Source organism: Nerophis lumbriciformis, linkage group LG04, assembly GCF_033978685.3.
Source record: "Nerophis lumbriciformis linkage group LG04, RoL_Nlum_v2.1, whole genome shotgun sequence".
Classification (NCBI taxonomy): domain Eukaryota; kingdom Metazoa; phylum Chordata; class Actinopteri; order Syngnathiformes; family Syngnathidae; genus Nerophis; species Nerophis lumbriciformis.
This window is the reverse complement of record NC_084551.2, coordinates 59356834-59377903: the sequence shown is the minus strand read 5'-3', so window position 1 is coordinate 59377903 and position 21070 is coordinate 59356834. Positions and strand designations below refer to the sequence as shown.

The 21070-nt window shown below is 37.7% G+C and overlaps 1 protein-coding gene across 1 annotated transcript in view; it reads left to right on the top strand.

The window, feature by feature from the left end:
• Positions 1-19873, top strand: part of fhl3a (four and a half LIM domains 3a) — a 117554-nt gene extending 97681 nt beyond the window's left edge. Inside the window, exons 2-6 of the mRNA XM_061958667.2 lie at positions 6163-6339; positions 10931-11105; positions 14728-14897; positions 17223-17409; positions 19568-19873. Coding sequence (XP_061814651.1) covers positions 6184-6339; positions 10931-11105; positions 14728-14897; positions 17223-17409; positions 19568-19719 — 840 coding nt within the window. The 5' untranslated portion in view covers positions 6163-6183 and the 3' untranslated portion in view covers positions 19720-19873. The remainder of the gene's footprint in view (positions 1-6162; positions 6340-10930; positions 11106-14727; positions 14898-17222; positions 17410-19567) is intronic.
• Positions 19874-21070: the final 1197 nt, after the last annotated feature.

Sequence of the window (21070 nt, the reverse complement as noted above, 5' to 3'; positions counted from 1 at the left end):
CTTTGTGGATTATTTTGCATATTTCCACTTATTTCTACTGTGCAAAATGGCGTGTTTTTTTAGTTTTTTAAATGACTGACAAGAGGACGAAACACATTGATTACATGAAACGTCGTGCATGAAAAAGCATGCTTTGAATTTGACTTTGTGGATTATTTTGCATATTTCCACTTATTTCTAATGTGCAAAATGGCGTTTTTTGGGGGGGGGTTTTGTATTTTTTTGTATTTTAATAACTGACAAGAGGAAGAAACACATTGATTACATGAAACGTTGTGCATGAACAAGCGTGCTTTGAATTTGACTTTGTGGATTATTTTGCATATTTCCACTTATTTCTACTGTGCAAAATGGCGTGTTTTTTTGGTTTTTTTAATTGACTAACAAGAGGACAAAACACATTGATTACATGAAACGTCGTGCATGAACAAGCGTGCTTTGACTTTGACTTTGTGGATTAGTTTGCATCTTTCCACTTATTTCTACTGTGCAAAATGGTGGGGGTTTTGTTGTTGTTTTTTTAATAACTGACAGGAGGAAGAAACACATTGATTACACGAAACGTCGTGCATGAACAAGCGTGCTTTGACTTATACTTTGTGGATTATTTTGCATCTTTCCACTTATTTCTACTGTGCAAAATGGTGGGGGTTTTTTGTTGTTGTTTTTAATGACTGACAAGAGGAAGAAACACATTGATTACATTAAACGTCGTGCATGAACAAGCGTGCTTTGACTTTGACTTTGTGGATTATTTTGCATATTTCCACTTATTTCTACTGTGCAAAATGTCGTTTTTTTTTTTTTTTGTAATTGACTGACAAGAGGACAAAACACATTGATTACATGAAACGTCGTGCATGAACAAGCGTGCTTTGATTTTGACTTTGTGGATTATTTTGTATCTTTCCACTTATTTCTACTGTGCAAAATGGCGTTTTTTTTTATTAATTTTTTTTAATAACTGACAAGAGGAAGAAACACATTGATGACACGAAACGTCGTGCATGAACAAGCGTGCTTTGACTTTGACTTTGTGGATTATTTTGCATCTTTCCACTTATTTCTACTGTGCAAAATGGTGTTGTTTTTTGTTTTTTTTTGTTTTTTAATGACTGACAAGAGGAAGAAACACATTGATTACATGAAATGTCGTGCATGAACAAGCGTGCTTTGACTTTGACTTTGTGGATTATTTTGCATATTTCCGGCTCTTATTAGTAAACGGCAGGAAGAGTGATTGCATTGACAATGTGACATGTTCAGGTAGGCTGTATGTGTGTGTGTGTGTGTGTGTGTGTGTGTGTGTGTGTGTGTGTGTGTGTGTGTGTGTGTGTGTGTGCCAAGGCGCTCTCTTGATCCTAAAGCCCTCTAAGTGGTTATCGTCACCGGTGCTGTGGGAACGAGTGGCCGGGCCATGACTTCCTGCCAAAAGGGTCTGCGTCACTTATCGGCGGGCTGTGCTCCAGCGGTGCCGTAATGTTTAGTCAACCCGATACTGTCGCCACACTCTTCTTACACCATTGTTCGGCACGGTGGTATTGCGCCAAGTGCACAATTACTGTGTTTTTAGACATAACACACGCCGCTTCTGTGTAAGCACTCCCACTTGACAGGACGGGCTTTGTGGTGGATCTGCTCGGTGGTCCGGGGCTCTGATAACATGGCTGTTTCCCACTCTCTTTTCATTTGAGCACATCTAAAAAGTGTCTTTTTCGGGGCGGTAATCACAGAATAACTTCAAAAACAATAATATTACTATGTTTTGCAGACCATATCTACGCAACTGAGGAGGGAGAAATTAGTAGAATAAGTACAAAACCCAAAACCAGTGAAGTTGTCACGTTGTGTAAATGGTAAATAAAAACAGAATACAATGATTTGCAAATCCTTTTCAACTTATATTCAATTGAATAGACTGCAAAGACAAGATATTTAATGTTCGAACTGGTAAACTTTTGTTATTTTTTGCAAATATTAGCTCATTTGGAATTTGATGCCTGCAATGTGTTTCAAAAAAGCTGGCACAAGTGGCAAAAAAGACTGAGGAAGTCGAGGAATGCTCATCAAACACTTATTTGGAACATCCCACAGGTGAACAGGCTAATTGGGAACAGGTGGGTGCCATGATTGGGTATAAAAGCAGCTTCCGTGAAATGTTCAGTCATTCACAAACAAGGACGGGGCGAGGGTCACCACTTTGTCAACAAGTTGTTGAACAGTTTAAGAAAAACCTTTCTCAACCAGCTATTGCAAGGAATTTAGGGATTTCACCATTTAGGGCGATGAGGTGGCGACTTGTCCAGGGTGTACCCCGCCTTCCGCCCGATTGTAGCTGAGATAGGCTCCAGCGCCTCCCGCGACCCCAAAGGGAATAAGCGGTAGAAAATGGATGGATGGATGGACCATCTAGGGCATGGGTGTCAAACTCTGGCCCGCGGGCCATGGTAACACCGCATTCACCGCTAATTCTCATACTTGCCAACCCTCCCGGGAGAGTACCAGATTCCAGCGCCCGTCCCGAAAATCGTCACATCCGCTTTTCATCCAGTCCAACGTGTGCTGGCCCAGTCACATAATATGTGCGGCTTCTGTACGCACACAAGAGTGAATGCAACACATATTTGATCAACAGCGATACAATTTACACTGAGGGTTGCCGTATAAACAACTTTAAGTTTTGTTAGAAATATACGCCACACTGTGAACCCACACCAAACAAGAATGACAAACACATTTCGGGAGAACATCCGCTACAAGGTGGGGGGGTGGCGGGGTTTGGTAGTAGCGGTGGTGTATATTGTAACGTCCCAGAAAAGTTAGTGCTGCAAAGGCTTCTGGGTATTTGTTCTATTGTGTTTATGTTGTTGCGGTGCGGATGTTCTCTCGAAATGTGTTTGTCATTCTTGTTTGGTGTGGATTCACAGTGTGGCGTATATTTGTAACATTGTTAAAGTTGTTTATACGGCCACCCTCAGTGTGACCTGTATCGCTGTTGAACAAGTATGCGTGGCATTCCCGTTTGTGTTCATACAGAAGCCGCACATATCTTGTGATTGGGCCGGCACGTTGTTAAAATGGATGAAAAGCGAACGTGACAACAGCTCATAGCGGACGTTAAAGGCAGTGTCTTTAAAGCACGCTCCCAAGACTGTGGTCCGGGTGGCCTACGAGATATAAAGACTGATGAACACCTTCGTTGGATAATGAAGGTTGCCTCAGCTCAAAGCCTGAGCCCCGACATTAATGAACTAGCATCCAAGAAAAGATGGCAGGTATCTGGCTTGGGCACATCAGATTAGATCAGTGTGTTGCAAACTGAGCAGTTTAAAGTCCTGAATGGTTGGTTTATTCATTGTTATTTTATTTTCAAATGTATTATCCTGTGGAAAAAGTTAATGTTGATATTTACCTTAGAAGGCTGCAAATAGAAAAGAGGCATTCAATTTGTATTTAAATTGTATTTGATATGCCATTGATATTTTTTAATTATTATTATTATTATTTGAAACTGGATTTTGTATGTCACTATAAAGTTATATAAGCCTTGCTTGTTCAATATTCAATGCAAAACTTGTTTGGGTCCCTGTTAAAAGGTTAATTTGTTCAACCTTGGCCCACAGCTTTGTTCAGTTTTAAATTTTGGCCCACTCTGTATTTGAGTTTGACACCCCTGATCTAGGGTCTGTAATATCATCAAAAGGTTCAGAGAGTCTGGAGAAATCACTGCATGTAAGCGGCAATGCCCGTGACATTCGATCCCTCAGGCGGTACTGCATCAAAAAGTGTGTAAAGGATATCACCACATGGGCTCAGGAACACTTCAGAAAACCACTGCCAGTAACTACAGTTGGTCGCTACATCTGTAAGTGCAAGTTAAAGCTCTACTATGCAAAGCAAGAGCCATTTATCAACAACACCCAGAAACGCAGCCGGCTTTGCTGGGCCGGAGCTCATCTAAGACGGACTGACGGAAAGTGCAAAAGTGTTTCGTGAATAAAACCTTATTTATTCAAACTAGAGATGTTTGATAATGGCTTTTTTGCCGACATCTGATATTCCGATATTGTCCAACTCTTAATTACCGATTCCGATATCAAGCGATACCGATATATACAGTCGTGGAATTAACACATTATTATGCCTCATTTTGTTGTGATGCCCCCGCTGGATGCATTAAACAATGTAACTTTACCATGAATTGATTAACGTGGACCCCGATTTAAACAAGTTGAAAAACTTATTGGGGTGTTACCATTTAGTGGTCAATTGTACGGAATATGTACTTCACTGTGCAATCTACTAATACAAGTTTCAATCAGTCAATCAAAAACAAGGTTTTCCAAAATAAGAGAACAACTTCAACTCCAGTTATGGAAAAAAGTGCCAACACGGCACTGCCATATTTATTATTGAAGTCACAAAGTGCATTATTTTTACATTATGTTCTGTTGTGTTTATGTTGTGTTACGGTGCGGATGTTCTCCCGAAATGTGTTTGTCATTCTTGTTTGGTGTGGGTTCACAGTGTGGCGCATATTTGTAACAGTGTTAAAGTTGTTTATACGGCCACCCTCAGTGTGACCTGTATGGCATTCACTTATGTGTGTGTGAAAGCCTTATACATTATGTGACTGGGCCGGCACGCTCTTTGTATGGAGGAAAAGCGGATGTGACGACAGGTTGTAGAGGACGCTAAAGGCAGTGCCTTTAAGGCACACCCCCCATGTTGTTGTCCGGGTGGAAATCGGGAGAAATTCGGGAGACTGGTTGCCTCTGGAGATTTTCGGGAGGGGCACTGAAATTCGGGAGTCTCCTGGGAAAATCAGGAGGGTTGGCAAGTACGACCTACGTCCGTGTTTTACCGGATATGTACCGCTCCGTACAGCGGCGTTTTAAAAAGTAATTAATTCTACTTCTTGAAACCGATACCGATAATTTCCGATATTACATTTTAAAGCATTTATCGGCCGACATCTCTAATTCAAACCAATAATTTTCCTCCATATTTTTAAGGCCAAAAACAGATATTCACTTAGTGTTACTTTCTTTAAAACATTTATTCAGTATTTTTTAACTTTAGAAAATTACATGGTTGAAAACGATAATGATGCCAAAAAACATTAAAAAAAAGATGGGAAGTCCTCAAAGGCTTATGTTGAAAGTGTAATTATGTTTATAGATTATATGCTATCTGTTGTTGTATTCCCTAATTTTTAGTGACCTGAACATAATCTGGACTGTACATACATTTTTTTTTTTTTTTTTGGTTTTGAAAATGTAATTTTTTTTATAGATTATATGCAATCTGTTGTGTTCCAAAATTTTCTGTTTTGTTTTTTTTGTTTTTTTTTCTCAGTGTACATGAATGAAGGTGCGTGTTGCTGGACCCGACTTTGACATTATCTGGACTGGACCTGGTTTTTTTTAAAAACCTTTAAACGAAGCTAATTTCATTTACAACCAGGTCTGGTGAAGATAAGGTCCTTTCTTTCCCTTTTTTTTAATTTGTTTATTTTTTTATAGATAAGATAAATACATATTTTCTTGGATAAAAGGGAAAGTAAAACAATATAAAAATAATTACATAAGGGAGAAAAAAAAAGAAAAAAAATAGTAATTAAATGAAAATGTTAGTGGACCAGCAGCACAAACAATCAAGTGTGCTTCAGGGACTGTGTTGTGTCCCTTGCAGAAGTGTTGTCCATGTTGTGGGAACCAGAATATTGATAGCAGAAAGAAACAACCCCTTTTGTGTGAGTGGGTGTGTATGAGTGTGAATGGGGGAGGGAGGTTTTTTTTTGTTGGGTTGATGCACTAGTTGAAAGTGTATCGTGTGTTTTTTCTATGTTGATTTAATAAAAAAAATAAAAAGTTAGCTCCATAAATTAGTTGCAGAATCAATGAGAAAAACGTGGCTTTGTACCCTCTTCAAAATGAATGGAGCCTATGTTGACGTCCCAAGTGTTGTTACTCACACAGTAACCCATGTAACCCAAATAAAATTGCAACCTGTGTTCAAGGGGGAAAAAAATGTTGGATATTTGAGAATTTCTTTCCACCAGTACCTACTTGACTCGGCTTGAAGTCATTCTTTTGTCACCCCTTTTTCTGCAAAAGTGGTCAGAACTTTAAAAAGACTCTCCTTTTTTTGCACCTGCAGGCTGACAAGCAAAGCAAGACCATGGCCGACCGCTTCGACTGCGACAATTGCAAGGAGTCCTTGTACGGCCGCAAGTACATCCAGTCGGACAGCAGCCCCTACTGCATCCCCTGCTACGACAGCCTCTTCTCCAACACCTGTGACGAGTGCAAGGAGCTGATTGGCCATGACGCCAGGGTAGGAGTTTGTTTTCATCTGCACCCCCAAAAAACTGTACTCACGGATGATGGCGCCTGAACATGCCATCATCCACTGGCATGTTAACCCACCACACACAATTACAGCGATAACAGTATCATTCCCGCTAAACAAAGTATGTAAAGGCTAATTTAACATTCTTCCAGCAAGCTGATTCCTGGCAATCAAGTTAACGGCTCACTAACATGAAGTGGACCATTAAATACTGAGTGCTGAGGTGGCGTGGCATGCCAGCTGTGGGCCCTTATGGCCTTTTGCCGGATGGGATGGGTGGGCGGGGGGGGCGCCTGGACGTGCGGGATGGGTTGCGGGGTTTGGTGACGTTGGGCAGTGGTCCCCAAACACCGGTCCGCGGACCGATTGGTACCGGGCCGCACAAGAAAATGTATTTTTTATTTATTTTTTATTTTTATCAAATCAACATAAAAACACAATATATACACTAAATATCAATGTATATCAATACAGTCTGCAGGGATACAGTCCGTAAGCAAACATGATTGTATTTCTTTATAAAAAAAAAAAATTTTTTAAAAAATCACGCCCCCCCCCTCAGTCCGCGGGACAAATTTTCAAGCGTTGACTGGTCCGCAGCTACAAAAAGGTTGGGGACCACTGACGTTGGGCACTGTTGGCGACCAGGCCTCTTGTTTATTTGTATTTATTTTATTTTATTTTATGTTTTTTTTATATGTGTGTATGTATGTGTATGTGTATATGTGTGCATGTGTATTTGTATGTATATATATGTAGGTGTATTGATGTGTATATGTGTGTGTGTGTGTGTGTGTATGTGTATGTGTATAAGCTAGGGATGTCCCGATCCAGGTTTTTGCACTTCCGATCCGATACCGATATTGTTTTTGCATTTCCGATCCGATACCGATACTGACCGATACTGGCCTATCCGAGCATGTATTAAAGTTTAAAGTTATTTAGCCTACTTAGTTGTCAGAATCATGTTGAAAAGGGTTTTAGTACTCTTGATAACAACTAGCCAGCTGAATTAGGGGAGTTTGAATAATACACAATGGTTGGTAACAAGAAACTGACCTGTTTATTCAAGGATAAACACAAAATAGACAAAATTATACATGACAAACAGAAATGGCATCATTGAACTAGGGCTGGGCGATATGGCCTTTTTTTAATATTGCGATATTTTAAGGCCATATTGCGATACACGATATATATCTCGATATTTTGCCTTAGCCTTGAGTGAACACTTGATGCATATAATCACAGCAGTATGATGATTCTATGTGTTTTGATTGATTGATTGAGACTTTTATTAGTAGGTTGCACAGTGTAGTACATATTCCGTACAATTGACCTCTAAATGGTAACACCCCAATAAGTTTTTCAACTTGTTTAAGTCGGGGTCCACTTAAATTGATTCATGATACAGATATATACTATCAGATATATACTATCATCATAATACAGTCATCACACAAGATAATCACATTGAATTATTTACATTATTTATAATCCAGGGTGTGGAGGGGGGCGCCGGATGTAAGTGTCAAAAAGACAGCCAAAAGAGTTTGATATGAGAATAAATCTAAAGTTAAAATATAGGGTAGAAATGCACCCATTTGCAGGAAATGTAGTCTTGATTTTCAAAATGTTCTTTCAAGGCTTGCATGTCTACATTAAAACATTCTTCTTCATAGTGCATTAATATATGCTACTTTTAAACTTTCATGCAGAGAAGGAAATCACAACTAAAAAAATCACAAATTTTTTCATACGGTGTTGATGTGGAAATTTTTGCCTCTGCATTTTGATGGTGTGGGCGTGTGGCACCGAATGGAGATGAGCGTCTCGACAGACGTCACAATATTTGAACAATGATGACGAAAACTGTTGTCTCTGTCGTGTCCGTGTGTCGAAAATTGTTATGCGCTTATTTTTTTATTTGATTTTGTGCGTGGCATAGATTTGCCGTGCGCAGAGGACGCTTGAGCAGGCGCGCAACTTAGCGGCTGCGCTAGCATCACAGCTAACGTTAGCCATGCCGCTACCTCGCTCTCTGCTGGGAGAGGACGTATATGTATGTGACGTATGACGTGACAGTATGTGACGTATGACGTGACAGTATGTGACGTATGACGTGACAGTATGTGACGTATGACGTGACAGTATGTGACATATGTCGTGACAGTATGTGACGTATGACGTGACAGTATGTGACGTATGATGTGACAGTATGTGACGTGTGTAAGAAGGTGCACTTGCTGTCTGTGAGAGGGAGACACAGGAAAGAGTGAGAAGAGCCTGTCGTGTAATGCCAGCAGCTAAAAGAACTGCGTGAGAATTGTGGATGTGTTGAAGGTGTGCTGGAAAATGCGGAACGGAAATTACGGAGCAGCAGAAAAGTGGAATGTATTATTTAAATAGGTGCGTTGGAAAACACGGACCGGAGTTTTTTTTAAAACTGGATCTGGATCGGCATTTTCCCATGCCTTGCCGATACGCAATTTTTGGCAAATATCGGCAGCCGATCCGATCCCAATATCGGATCGGGACATCCCTAGTATAAGCATACATATGTATGTGTGTATATATGTATATATTAGAGATGTCCTATAATTTCGGCCTGCCAATATTATCGGCCGATAAATGCTTTAAAATGTAATATCGGAAATTATTGGTATCGGGTTTTTTTATTATCGGTATCGGTTTTTATTTTTTTTATTTTTATTTTTTTATTAACTCAACATAAAAAACACAAGATACACTTACAATTAGTACACCAACCCCAAAAACCTCCCTCCCCCATTTACAATCATTCACACAAAAGGGTTGTTTCTTTCTGTTATTAATATTCTGGTTCCTACATTATATATCAATATATATCAATACAGTCTGCAAGGGATACAGTCCGTAAGCACACATGATTGTGCGTGCTGCTGCTCCACTAATAGTACTAACCTTTAACAGTTAATTTTACTCATTTTCATTCATTACTAGTTTCTATGTAACTGTTTTTATATTGTTTTACTTTCTTTTTTATTCAAGAAAATGTTTTTAATTTATTTATCTTATTTTATTTTATTTTTTCTTTTAAAAAGGACCTTATCTTCACCATACCTGGTTGTCCAAATTAGACATAATAATGTGTTAATTCCACGACTCTATATATCGGTATCAGTTGATATCGGTATCGGTAATTAAGAGTTGGACAATATCGGGATATCGGATATCGGCAAAAAGCTATTATCGGACATCCCTAATGTGTATGTGTATATGTGTGCATGTGTATATGTATGTATATGTATGTAGGTGTATTTATGTGTATATATGTGTGTGTGTGTATGTGTATGTGTATAAGCATACATATGTATGTGTATATATATGTATATACATATATATACGTATATGTGTATGTGTGTGTATGTATGTGTATATGTAGGTGTGTGTGTGTGTGTGTATATATATGTATATGTATATATGTACATGCATATATATGTATATAAAAATGTGTATGTATGTGTGTTAGGGCTGCAACTAACAACTAATTTGATAATCGATTAATCTGTCGATTATTACTGTGATTAATCGATTAATAATCGGATAAAAGAGACAAACTACATTCCTATCCTTTGCAGTATTTTATTGAGAGAAAAAAACAGCATACTGGCACCATACTTATTTTGATTATTGTTTCTCAGCTGTTTGTAAATGTTGCAGTTTATAAATAAAGGTTTATAAAAAAAGAAAGAAAGAAAAAAAATTGCCTCTGCGCATAGCATAGATCCAACGAATCGATGACTAAATTAATTGCCAACTATTTTGATAATCGATTTTAATCGATTTAATCGATTAGTTGTTGCAGCCCTAATGTGTATGTGTGTATATGTATGTATATGCATGTGTGTGTATATGCATGCATATGTATATATGTGTATGTATGTGTTGGTATGTATGTGTATATGAATATGTGTATATATATGTATGTATATATATATATATATATATATATATACAGTGTTCCCTTGTTTAACGCTAGGATTACGTTCCAAAAAATATCCGCTTAAAGTGAAATCCATGTAGTAGAAGTTGATTTTTTTGTTGTTTTTTCTTCGTTTTTTGTATGTTTTTTTATTCATTATATATATATATATTTAAAAAATATATATATATATATTTTTTTTTATACATTTTTTTCGTTTACAGTACTACAGTATATATGTATGCTCGCTTCAAACTATTGTGTAAATTAGACAAGCTGAACTCATTCTGCAGAATTTGTTGCTGAGCCGCTGCAAATGAACAAACATATTACTGTTAGAATGTTATTAAAACGTCACTTTAGCTTAATGGGAGACCTTTACCGCCCACAGAACAAAGGTCAATGTTGTTCCCTCCATTGTGAACACCAAGAGTGACCTACAGTAGCACTTGCCAAATAGTGAGCCCTTTCAACAACAGTAGCAGGAAACATGAACTTGCACAATAATGCCACTAATAAATGCTTGCAGCTCTGGAAAGATGATTACCATTTTTATGAGGTGACTTCGCTGGTTGTAAAGTGGAACCGAGCATCCTGTTCCTGTTCCACCAGGAGCTGTTCTACGAGGACCGCCACTACCACGAGCACTGTTTCCGCTGTTTCCGCTGCGACCGCTCCCTGGCGGACGAGCCCTTCACCAACCAGGAGGAGGCGCTGCTCTGTAACGACTGCTACTGCAACGAGTTCTCCTCCAAATGTGTCGCCTGCGACAAGATCGTCATGCCGGGTGAGTGCTCCTTTGTTCCTGGGACGCCATGACCTTCTGGTCGGCTTTTGATGCATGAAATAGACCAAAATAAACACATAGTCATGTTGATAGTAGGCTAATATAGCTAATATAGACACTTACATCATGTGTTGCCTTCATTATAACACTCATATAAAGCTGTTAAAGTAATTTTGATAGTAGGCTAATATAGCTAATAGAGACACTTACGTCATGTGTTGCCTTCATTGTAACACTTATATAAGACTTTTAAAGTCATTTTGATAGTAGGCTAATATATACACTTATGTAATGTGTTGCCTTGATTACAACACTTATATAAGACTTTTAAAGTAATTTTGATAGTAGGCTACTATAGACACTTACATCATGTGTTGTCTTCATCATAACACTTATATAAGACTTTTAAAGTCATTTTGTTAGTAGGCTAATATAGCTAATATAGACACTTACATTATGTGTTGTCTTCATTATAACACTTATATAAGACTTTTAACGTCCTTTTGATAGTAGGCTAATATAGGTAATATAGACACTTACGTCATGTGTTGCCTTCATTATAAGACTTTTAAAGTCATTTTCAGAGTAGGCTAATATAGCTAATATAGACACTTACATCATGTGTTGCCTTTATTATAGCACTCATATAAAGCTGTTAAAGTAATTTTGATAGTAGGCTAATATAGCTAATATAGACACTTACGTCATGTGTTGCCTTCATTATAGACTTATATACAGCTTTTAAAGTCATTTTGATAGTAGGCTAATATAGCTATTATAGACACTTACGTCATTTGTTGCCTTCATTATAACACTTATATAAGACTTTTAAAGTCATTTTGATAGTAGGCTAATATAGCTATTATAGACACTTACGTCATTTGTTGCCTTCATTATAACACTTATATAAGACTTTTAAAGGCATTTTAATAGTAGGCTAATATAGACACTTACATCATGTGTTACCTTCATTATAACACTTATATAAGGCTTTTAAAGTAATTTTGATAGTAGGCTAATATAACTAATATAGACACTTACATCATGTGTTGCCTTCATAATAACATTTATATACGGTTTGTATAGTCATTTTGATAGTAGGCTATTGTAGCTAATATAGACACTTACGTCATGTGTTGCCTTCATTATAACACATATAAGACTTTTAAAGTCATTTTGATAGTAAGCTAAAATAGACACTTACATCATGTGTTGCCTTCATTATAACACTTGTATAAGACTTTTAAAGTCATTTTGATAGTAGGCTAATATAGACACTTATGTAATGTGTTGCCTTGATTACAACACTTCTATAAGACTTTTAAAGTCATTTTGATAGTAGGCTAATATAGCTAATATAGACACTTACATCATGTGTTGTCTTCATCATAACACTTATATAAGACTTTTAAAGGCATTTTGATAGTAGGCTAATATAGCTAATATAGGCACTTACATTATGTGTTGTCTTCATTATAACACTTATATAAGACTTTTAACGTCCTTTTGATAGTAGGCTAATATAGGTAATATAGACACTTACGTCATGTGTTGCCTTCATTATAAGACTTTTAAAGTCCTTTTGATAGTAGGCTAATATAGCTAATATAGACACTTACATCATGTGTTACCTTCATTATAACACTTATATAAGGCTTTTAAAGTCATTTTGATAGTAGGCTAATATAACTAATATAGACACTTACATCATGTGTTGCCTTCATTATAACACTTATATACGGCTTTTAAAGTCATTTTGATAGTAGGCTATTATAGCTAATATAGACATTTACGTCATGTGTTGCCTTCATTATAACACTTATATACGGCTTTTAAAGTCATTTTGATAGTAGGCTATTATAGCTAATATAGACACTTACGTCATGTGTTGCCTTCATTATAACACTTATATAAGACTTTTAAAGTCATTTTGATAGTAAGCTAAAATAGACACTTACATCATGTGTTGCCTTCATTATAACACTTATATATAAGACTTTTAAAGTCATTTTGATAGTAAGCTAAAATAGACACTTACATCATGTGTTGCCGTCATTATAACACTTATATAAGACTTTTAAAGTCATTTTGATAGTAGGCTAATATATACACTTATGTAATGTGTTGCCTTGATTACAACACTTATATAAGACTTTCAAAGTCATTTTGATAGTAGGCTAATATAGCTAATATAGACACTTACATCATGTGTTGTCTTCATCATAACACTTATATAAGACTTTTAAAGGCATTTTGATAGTAGGCTAATATAGCTAATATAGACACTTACATTATGTGTTGTCTTCATTATAACACTTATATAAGACTTTTAACGTCCTTTTGATAGTAGGCTAATATAGGCAACATAGACACTTACGTCATGTGTTGCCTTCATTATAAGACTTTTAAAGTCCTTTTGATAGTAGGCTAATATAGACACTTACATCATGTGTTGCCTTCATTATAACACTTATATACGGCTTTTAAAGTAATTTTGATAGTAGGCTATTATAGCTAATATAGACACTTACGTCATGTGTTGCCTTCATTATAACACTTATATAAGACTTTTAAAGTCATTTTGATAGTAAGCTGAAATAGACACTTACATCATGTGTTGCCTTCAGTATAATACTTATATAAGACTTTTAAAGTCATTTTGATAGTAAGCTAAAATAGACACTTACATCATGTGTTGCCGTCATTATAACACTTATATAAGACTTTTAAAGGCATTTTGATAGTGGGCTAATATAGCTAATATAGACACTTACATTATGTGTTGTCTTCATTATAACACTTATATAAGACTTTTAACGTCCTTTTGATAGTAAGCTAATATAGGCAATATAGACACTTACATTATGTGTTGTCTTCGTTATAGATTTATACACGGCTTTTAAAGTAATTTTGATAGTAGGCTAATACAGCTAATATAAACACTTACGTCGTGTGTTGCCTTCATTATAACACTTATATAAGACTTTTAAAGTCATTTTGATAGTAGGCTAATATAGCTAATACAGACACTTGCATCATGTGTTGCCTTCATTATAACACTTATATAAGACTTTTAAAGACATTTTGATAGTAGGCTAATATAGACACTTACATCATGTGTTGCCTTCATTATAAGACTTATATAAGACTTTTAAAGTCATTTTTTGTATTTTTGGTCCAATATGGCTCTTTCAACATATTGGGTTGCCGACCCCTGGTATACATTATGTGTACCTCATGTTTGTGGTGCTGCATGTACTTCTTTCTAATGCTGCAGTACTGAACTGCTGGTACATTTTCCATACATAATAGTCCTGATTTGCACAAAAAAAGTAGACCTGGCCCTAAAACCGCAGCGTCATCACCGAGCAAGCCGGCAAGTACTGTAAAGTGAAAAAAAAAAAGTGGGAGAAGATGGATTGTTCAGTGACACGACGAGGGGAAAAATGCATGAATCCATCCTGTGCGGACTGTCGCCAGTTTCCAATGTGGGGCTTGTGGTGTTATGATTTCACATAAATGAGCAATAAATCCAAAATGGCTTTTTATGCATCTGTGCGTTATTCAAACGGTCCTGTAAAAGCACCGCAAGACAAATAAGATTTTTGTGCTACCGCCACAGGTAGCAGGAAGCTGGAGTACGCGGGGTCCACGTGGCACGAGGGCTGCTTCATCTGCCACGCCTGCGAGCAGCCCATCGGCTCCAAGTCCTTCATCCCCGAGAAGGACGAGCACTACTGCGTGCCGTGCTACGAGGACAAGTTCGCGCCGCGCTGCACTCGCTGTAAAAAGGTCAGTGAACGCATCCGCAGGAAGACACAAAGGGGCTCGGTCCAATCTGGTGTCGCTCCGGTTCCAAACATTTCGCATAAAGTGTATCATCAAGGAGTGGTCAAATGCAGAGGACAAATTTCACCACACCTAGTGTGTGCATGTTATGTTTGACAGAGGAGGAGTTGACGGCACAGACACCAGGGGGCAGTAAAGTTCTATGATTTATTATATATATAGCCAATATATATATAATAATAATAAACAATACTAACTAAAACTACAGAATAGCGTGTGTGACAAAACCCAAGAGTGTGTGTGTGTGTGGCTATGTGTATGGTTAGTCCATGGGTGTCCTGGGCATGACGTTAAAGTGCATCCGGCAGTGGAGGCTCCTCTATGGGGTCTTGGGGCACTAGGAGGTTAACCCCTTTACTACTGTTACCCCAGGTGGCCCTTGGCAAAGGCCTAGTACCTGACTGCCCCCGGGCCAGGGATACGGTGAAGACCTCAACGGCGGCGCAGGCGGAAGACGATAGATGTAAGAACTACCACAACGGCTGCAATGGCGGAAGAAGGCTGCAGCAGAAAAGGGTCCCCAGTCGTCTTGGACTCCATGCCACTGGACCCTGACCCGATTCTGTCAAGGATTGTGTGGTGACTGTCTGTGCACCAGTCTCCCCACGTAAAACAAAGTCACGCACAGGCATCCTCCATAAAGGGATACACCCCTACCAGGAGGATCGTCATACTCATTCGGGTGACCGCCGATGATGGTTAGCTGAAGTGTGTTACCAAGTGTTGAGTAGAGCGAGAGGAGGGACAAAGCAGGAGGGCAGTCCGTGAGCAGGCAAGTGGTCGAGGGCAGGAGAGAAGCAACAAGGTCCGTGTCCAGGCGGGGGGGGTCGAGGAACGAGGAAGGCAGTCCAAATCCACAGGGGAACGACAAGAGATCACAATGGGTAACACTCGAGAAAACACTGTGGGAGGACAACAAGGACATCAGATACGGAAGGAAAACGCAGAGAGAAACAGAGAGCGTAAAGCTGGTGTCGGCTTACAGTACACAAAAGGTAACTAAGTTACCGCCAGGATCCTTGGGTCCACTGGTCCTTATACAGCTCGCCCTCATCAGTCCCAGGTGTGCAGATTGCCGATCACCCACAGCATTGCCGGCACGTAGGCGTGACGCGGCCAGCGCGAGCAGGGGCGTGTCTCGGCGCGCTGCCAGCGGAGGTGATGGCAGACCCATCTGCCGGGGAAAAGCGGGTTTGAGCCTACGCCGTGACAGTATACCCCTTATGGACAGATTCCAGATGTTCCAAGACTGACAACAGAACAACAAAATCAAGAGACAAGGCAAAATCAAGAGACAAGGGAGGGCGGAGGGGAGAACTGGTGGTGGGTCGCCGGCCCAAGTGTCCCTGAAACCATCAGGGACGAGTCTGGTGGCGGCGGCGAGTTGACCGCCGCTGCAGCCGGCGAGTCGAACAGTCAATGAATAGCCACCCTCTAGGCCGACAGGAAAGGCGGACGTGAGTGGCGTCCAAACCACAGCAGCGCACGAGTACCACGCTCATGACCTGGGCGTCGCTGCTGTTGGTTCCAAAAGCGTTCATGCACTGGCCACCGCGTGCGCGGCTGTGTGGCCGGCCAGCCGGAAGTCGCGGGAGCGACAATGCAGGAGACGAGGAGGACGATGTCGTCGGAGCCGGAGACGAGGAGCGCAATGTCATCAGAGCCGGAGACAAGGAGGTGGCTGAGGTGTAGAAGCATGTGCTGGCTGAGGTGCTGAAGCCGGCGCTGCTGGCAAAAGTGCTGAAGCCGGCGCTGCTGGCAAAAGTGCTAAAGCCGGCGCTGCTCGCCGAGGTGCTGGGGCCGGCGCCGCTGGCTGTGGTGCTGGGGCCGGCGCTGCTGGGGCCGGCGCTGCCGGTCGGCGCTGCCGGTCGGCGCTGCCGGCTGAGGTGTTGAGGTCGGAGCTTTTCTGTCTACACACTGTTTCTGCTTGTAAGTACTCAGTGTGTGTGCGTTGCCGAACATGCTCCTCTGCACGTAAAACCAGCAATGGCATGACGAGACGACGCGCCGTCATGCCTGTTAAAAAATGATAAAATTAAAAAAATTGGAACCCGGTACTTTTCAAACAGAGTATAGTACAGGTTTTGATTCATTAGTACCACGATACTATACTAGTACCGGTATACCGTACAACCCTACGCATAGGCTAATTTTATAAACTACCTTTTAATTGGAAGATTGATTTTAACAATGTATCTGTTTGCCAGAATAAATGTTGCCCATTGCTTGATTTGGCCGATCAGGAAACGTTTGCCTTCCTCCTTGCAGACCCTGGCCAAAGGTGGCGTGACCTACCGGGACGAGCCGTGGCACAAGGAGTGTTTCGTGTGCAGCAGCTGTAAAACGCAGCTGGCCGGCCAACACTTCACTTCGCGGGACGAGAACCCGTACTGCCTCAAGTGCTTCGGCAGCCTCTACTCCAAGAAGTGTGAGGCCTGCAGCAAACCAATCACAGGCAAGAACAAACAACACATGATTACATTTTCTAGATTAAAGGAGCCATATGTAATAATGTCATGTCAAGTCATCATTAAATGGCCCTGATATGTCAAAAGGCATTAATAAATCATGTTATTTTCCAATACTTCTATATCTGATAACAGTAGTTCAGCCAGGATATGTTAATTTCAAAATCAGATTTACAGCCCCGAAATCTTGTTATTGTTTTCCTTTCGATGCCCCGCCCTCCAACGTTTGACCAATTAGAAACTCCGTGAGTGTCCACGTTGCCAGTTACACGCCCCCATCTTCGTCTAGCTACTGCCACCGGTAAAGTTACTAAACATGTCAGACCTTAGTCAATCTAAAAGTTACCATTCTCAACTTATTCATGACAAAGCCAGGAACAAAACCAGCCTTTGAAAGATGGAGAAGATTTTTTCATCTGACGCCAAACTTGCTAATTTCTTCCTTGATAGGTAAGTCAGGCATTTAGGTTTTCTTATTACTTGTAATAAATGGAAATGGACATTTGGTATGTAAACTATATTGTCCAATACAGTCTATGATCTTGTCTAACAAAGCTAGTAAGTTCCTGCAACCAATGCTTAGTGTGATGGTGCTTAGCTCCTAGTGTAATGCTTAGCATTACAGTCAATGACACATTGACATACAGGCTAACGGGCAAAATATATTTTTGACAAATAAGACCTATGTGTATATGGGGAGTGTCAGTGCTTATTTCCTTCTCAATATGCTGATACACTGAGGAAATGGGTTCCAACATTACGGCTATCATCATGGCAATGTGAAATTGTATTTCTTTTAATTTAATTTAATTTTATTTTATTTTATTTTATTTTACTTCATTTTATTTATTTTTTTATTTTTTTTAAATTTCATTTCATTGTATTTATTTTTATTTAATTGTATATCTTTTAATTGTATTTTATTTTATTTTATTATTATTTTTTATTTTACTTATTTTAATTTCTTTCTTTCTTTTTTAAAATTTTTACTTCATTTCATTTTATTTAATTGTATTTATTTTATTTATTTTATTTATTTTATTTATTTTATTTATTTTACTTATTTTATTTATTTTATTTTATTTTTATTTTTTTTAACTTAATTTTATTTATTTCCATCCATCCATTTCCTACCGCTTATTCCCTTCAGGGTAGCGGGGGGCGCTGGAGCCTATCTCAGCTGCAATCGGGCGGAAAGCGGGGTACACCCTAGACAAATCGCCACCTCATCGCAGATTTTATTTATTTATTTTTTCTTATTTAATTTTTTTAATTTAATTCATTGTATTTATTTTTATTTAATTGTATTTCTTTTAATGTTATTTTATTTTATTTTATTTTATGATTTTTTTATTTTACTTAATTTCATTTCTTTATTTTTTTCTTTTTTTAAATTTTTATTTCATTTCCTTTTATTTAATTTTATTTAATTGTATTTCTTTTAATTTAATTGTATTTTTTTTTTACGTCATTTTATTTATTTATTTTTTCTTTTTTAAAATTGGTATTTCATTGCATTGTATTTATTTTTGTTTAATTGTATTTCTTTTAATTTAATTTAATTGTATTTTATTTTTTTATTTTACTTAATTTTTTTTTATTTTTTTATTTTTTTAAATTTTGATTTCATTTAATTTTATTTATTTTAATTTAATTGTATTTATTTTAATTGTATTTATTTTATTTTAATTAAATTGATTTATTTTATTTATTTTATTTATTTTATTTATTTTATTTATTTTATTTATTTTTAATTTAATTGTATTTATTTTAATTGTATTTATTTTATTTTAATTAAATTGATTTATTTTATTTATTTTATTTATTTTATTTATTTTATTTATTTTATTAGGGCCCGAGCAGAGACCTGCAAGGGTCCTATTAGCATGCTCGATACAGATAACAGGCAAGATACTACCTTGAGCTGTCCCCACAGCGTTGGTGAGTGGGCGCTCGTATCGCGAGCAGGCCCATAAAAATCATGCTAAATATTATTTACATGTTTAGTAATTATAGGTGCGTTAAAGATGAATTGCATTACCTGCTTGTTTCATATATGTGAATAATAAGACTATCAATGTTATTATCAGCATTATTAATATTATGATTAATTCTGGTTGCTACTCTTCTCTTCTTTATTGGCAGGTTTCGGCGGGGGCAAGTACATCTCCTTCGAGGAGCGCCAGTGGCATCAGCCGTGCTTCACCTGCTCCCAGTGCTCCGTGTCGCTGGTGGGCGCCGGCTTCTTCCCCGACGGCGAGCGCATCCTGTGCCGCGACTGCCACAACAGCCTATAAACATCCGCCTCCCGTCAGCCCTTTTTCTCCTGCAGGAGCCAAAGTCTTAGCGGTAACACGGGCAAACTCACACAAAAAACACAAAAACTTCCTCGTGCTGTATGGACCAAGCTTCCATCATCATCATCATCATTGTTTTTATTTGTTTTTTGGCATTTGCATTCTGTCACACATCATCTTCATACGTGCATCTTGACCAAGGTGTTTACATTATAGCAACACACCCAAATGTTACTATTTTGTAGGGGAGAAAACAAATATTACGAGCTTTATAATAATTAGCCTTATAAAGGGTGTGTAAATTGTTTATTAACTAGGTTGGTAATGCTTCACACTGTCAATATGGGGTTTTTGAGGACAAAAATTAATTATTCCATTGTGGAATAAGGCTGTAACATAAAATGTGTAAAAAAAAAAAAAAAGTGGCGTTTTTGGATTACTTTTAATTTTTCATAAATTTGCAAAAATCTCAGAAAAAGAAAAAAAAATGTCACACTGTCATGGGGTATTGTGTGTAGAATTTGGAGGACAAAAATTAATTATCCCATTGTGGAATAAGGCTGTAACATAAAATGTGTAAACAAAAAAAGTGGCGTTTTTGTATTAATTGTTCATAAATTAGCAATAATGTCTGAAAAAAAAACATTTTTTTCACACTGTCATGGGGTATTGTGTGTAGAATTTTGAGGACAAACATGAATTATTCCATTGTGGAATAAGACTGTAACATAAAATGTGTAAAAAAATAAATAAAAAAAAGTGGAGTTTTTGGATTACTTTTAATTTTTCATAAATTTGCAAAAATCTCAGAAAAAGAAAAAAAAATGTCACACTGTCATGGGGTATTGTGTGTAGAATTTTGAGGACAAAAATGAATTATTCCATTGTGGAATAAGGCTGTAACATAAAATGTGTAAACAAAAAAAGTGGAGTTTTTGTATTAATTGTTCATAAATTAGCAATAATGTCATAAAAAAAACATTTTTTTCACACTGTCATGAGGTATTGTGTGTAGAATTTTGAGGACAAAAATGAATTATCCCATTGTGGAATAAGGCTGTAACATAAAATGTGTAAACAAAAAAAGTGGCGTTTTTGTATTAATTGTTCATAAATTAGCAATAATGTCTGAAAAAAAACATTTTTTTCACACTGTCATGAGGTATTGTGTGTAGAATTTTGAGGACAAACATGAATTATTCCATTGTGGAATAAGACTGTAACATAAAATGTGTAAAAATAGAATAAAATAAAAAGTGGAGTTTTTGGATTACTTTTAATTTTTCATAAATTTGCAAAAATCTCAGAAAAAGAAAAAAAAATGTCACACTGTCATGGGGTATTGTGTGTA